A 3,794-nucleotide genomic window follows, 5' to 3' on the forward strand; every position below is an offset into this window, starting at 1 on the left:
TGTGTATATGATTTGGTTAAGACCCCTAAGATTCTCTGTATTTTTTTGTAGTTTGCACAACTAATAAATTACAACAATGCAATGGGTCACTTTTCTGAATTATTCTTTTTTACAAAGTGTATATTTAGATTTTTGACATTATTCCTTTAGTATGACATTTGACTGTGTTCTGAAGAGACCACAAAGGTCAAGGCATTCAGGAAGACAGGAGCTATTCCAACTCCTGGGCGTTTCGATTTGTTCAAATCATCATGCCGGTGTTGTGTGCTATAAAACAAAATCCATTGAATGTAAATAAAATTCATCATAAAAGTAATTCCAATCGTTATCATCTTCACGACAACAAAATCCGTAGCAATGCGCGGGGTGTCATCTAGTATGTACAGTTACAAGGCCACTGTAGAAGGAAGGTAATTAAAACGGATTTTGTAACGCGCGGGGTGTTATCTAGCACTACCCTCGACGTGCGCCATGATCTAGCTGCACGGACTAGAGCATGTCCGTGTACGTATGAGCTATACAAAGAGCATACACGACGAGTGAGGGCTTTTGGAGGCCGAGCTCCACGGAGCTCGTTTTCAAAATACAAATTTCCACAAGGTGAATTTTTTTGAAATTGTTTGTATACACTTTCACACATGTGTATTGCGTCTGTGCAAAAATTCAAAACCAAAATACTTTCACACGTGGTGTGCAGAAAAAAGACAAAAACGTATTTCTAGAATGGGCCAATATTTTTTGTTGTTGGGCCGGATTTTTATTTTTTTGTACAGCCTACAAATCACAAATTCAAAAAAAATTCTTACACGTTCGTGCGGAAATCTATTAAGTTACCGTGGAATTTTGTTTTGAATTTTTCTGAAACTTTGAAATATAAATTTTGGTTTTTTCAAAATACCGAGCTCCCTGGAGCTCGGCCTCCGTTGGCATTTTCCACATACACGATGGCCTACTATGCATTCTAACAAGTTGGATTGACACTATTTGATGGATGAGATTTGATAGATCTCGCTCTTTCAGTCTTTTTATATTGGTATATGATACGATATAGATATAGATGCTGAAGGCATGTGTTTGATTTATACCCTGTGCATCAATTTTTGGATTTTTCTGTCTTTAGTTGGGAAAAAGATCAACGTTAATTGCGTTCAAAACGAGAAAGAGATCGGTGTACGTTAATTACAATCAAAACGGGAAAGAGATCAGCATGCGTTAATTGCATTTTAAACGGGAAAGGGATCAGTGTCATTTGCGGTGCAGAAGGAAAATAATTAAATTTGCAAGTTGTAGAAACAAATCCGAAGAAATCGTTGTCAATATCACCTCGCGGCCCATGTCTCGTTCTTAAATCACGGCCACGCAACCGTGATCGAATGGGTGGGATCCGTTCGGCTCTATCCCTAATATTGGACAATTCGCCGTTTAACTTTCTCCCGTCAATATTACTACTATACAGTATCTTTCTGTCCGAAAGTACTTACCGAAAAAATGGATATATTTAGACATATTTTTGAACAAGTATTTCTGGACGGAGATAGCATGATTTTTCTCAAAATAAAATTAGTCTCGATCAGTTCTTACGAGGGAGAAATGTTGAACCAGCCAGTCTAAAAGCAAGGCAACCGCGCAACCTCAATTAGAGCATGTAGAGAATGCAAATGGAGGTCGTCTACCTCGGCGTAGCTCTCGTGTCCTTGTGTGCCGTGCTTCTTTCCAGCCGCAGACGCAGGCGCTCGGCAATGAACGAGCTGCCGGGGCCGTGGCAGCTGCCGGTGATCGGAAGCCTGCACCACCTCGTCGGGCAGCTCCCCCACCGCGCGATGCGTGACCTAGCGCGGCGCTACGGGCCGGTCCTGCTCCTCCGGCTCGGCGAGGTGCCCACGCTGGTGGTGTCGTCCCGGGAGGGTGCCCGTGAGGTGACGAAGACCCACGACTTGGCGTTTGCGACGCGGCCTCTGAGCGCCACAGCGCGTGTGCTCACCAACGGCGGCCGGGACATTGTGTTCGCACCGTACGGTGACCACTGGCGCCAGGTTAAGAAGATCGCCGTCTTCGAGCTCTTATCGGCGCGGCGCGTCACGTCCTTCCGCGCCGTCCGCGAGGAGGAGGTCGCCGCCGTGCTCCGCGATGTCGCCGAGGCCGCGGTGGCCACGCGCCCCGTGGAGCTGCGCGCGTGCCTCTCCGCGCTCGGCATCGACATCACGGTCCGCGCCATCATGGGTGACCGGTTCAAGGAGCGCGATGTGTTCCTCCACGCGCTCGACCGCTCCACGAAGCTCGTGGCGGGGTTCAACCCGCCGGACCTGTGGCCGTCGTCCCGGCTTGCCGGCTATCTCAGCGGGGCCGTGCGCAGCGCCAAGGAGTGCCGTGACATCGGGAACGGCATCCTCGACGCCATCATCAAGGAGCGGCTCGAGAGGACGATGGAAGGTGGCGGAGGCCAGAAGAACGAGGACTTGCTCGACGTGCTGCTAAGCATGCACAAGGAGGGCAAGCTCGACATGGACGCCGTCAAATACGTCATCTTCGTAAGTACTGTACTCCTTTTTTTACATATTATTTGAAAGGTTTAGCTTTATCCCGAGTCAAATTTCTTTAAGTTTAGCTCTAATCAAGCTTATGAATACCAGATTTATTTTCTTAGATTCATCGTAAAATATCCTGAGGCACAATTCGTTAGGCGGATTATATAATTGTTTTGTAACGCTGATACGTGTCTAGATTTACAGTTCTCAGGCCCTTTTAAGTCTCACAAAACGAAACTCTCTCCACAATCAATGGTTCACACAGGACCTATTCAGCGCCGGCAGCGAGACAACTACGCTAGAGTGGGCATTCGCAGAGCTGATGAGGAACCCAAAGGTGATGCACAAGGCAACCGCCGAGGTTCGGCGAGCCTTCAGGGCCCAAGGCACCGTAGCGGAGCACCGCCTCAACGAGCTCCCGTACATGCACCTGGTCATTCGGGAGGCGCTGCGGCTGCACATGCCCACGCCGTTGCTCCTCCCGCGGGAGTGCCGGGAGCCATGCCAGGTGCTCGGGTATGACGTGCCGCAGGGCACGCAGCTGCTAGTCAACGTCTGGGCACTGGGCCGTGACAAGCGGTACTGGCCTGACGGGCCGGAGGAGTTTCGGCCGGAGCGGTTCGAGGACGAGGATGCTGTGGACTTTAAGGGTAACGACTTCTCTTTTCTGCCGTTCGGCGCAGGCCGGAGGATGTGCCCTGGCATGGCATTCGGCCTCGCCAACATCGAGCTCGCACTCGCGAGCCTGCTGTTCCACTTCGACTGGGAGGGTCCAAGTCCAGATGAATTGGACATGGCCGAGGCGTTTGGTGTTACCGCGCGGCGGAAGGCCGACCTCCTCCTGCGCCCTGTCCTCCGTGTGCCCGTTCCCTTCCTGGAGTCTACTCCACCGGCAGGCAACGGAGATCGTTAGCGTCCTACGCTCCTTGTCGTCATAGAGGCAAGTATGATCGCTTCATTCGACAAGGTCGTAGTGCATTGCACCTGCATGCATGTGCTTGAACAAATACCATCATAATAAGACTGCCTGTCCATCATATTAATCAGCATAAAATAGATCTTTGCAAGCACATGCATATGTTGGTGTGTGCATGTATTTACGTATCGATAAATAAAGACACAGGAGCCCGCGATCCGTGTTTGCCGTGCTTCAGTGCTTGTTTGTAGACTTGGTCATACTATGGGTTGTTCAAGCGACAATATTAAGGACCAGTTTGTTTGAGGTTCAAGGATCAAATTCAGCTTTTCTAGTGAAGCTGAATCTAAAGC

General features: G+C 49.3%; 1 protein-coding gene across 1 annotated transcript; it reads left to right on the forward strand.

Moving 5' to 3' along the window:
- The first annotated feature begins 1,658 nt into the window (after window positions 1-1,658).
- On the forward strand, window positions 1,659-3,438 carry LOC109778543 (dolabradiene monooxygenase-like). The gene is made up of 2 exons (XM_020337108.3): window positions 1,659-2,528; window positions 2,791-3,438. Exons 1-2 carry the CDS (start codon window positions 1,659-1,661, stop codon window positions 3,436-3,438), a joined length of 1,518 nt encoding a protein of 505 aa, XP_020192697.2.
- The last annotated feature ends 356 nt before the right edge of the window (window positions 3,439-3,794 follow it).

Source organism: Aegilops tauschii, chromosome 4 (assembly GCF_002575655.3).
Source record: "Aegilops tauschii subsp. strangulata cultivar AL8/78 chromosome 4, Aet v6.0, whole genome shotgun sequence".
In the NCBI taxonomy this organism is placed as follows: domain Eukaryota; kingdom Viridiplantae; phylum Streptophyta; class Magnoliopsida; order Poales; family Poaceae; genus Aegilops; species Aegilops tauschii.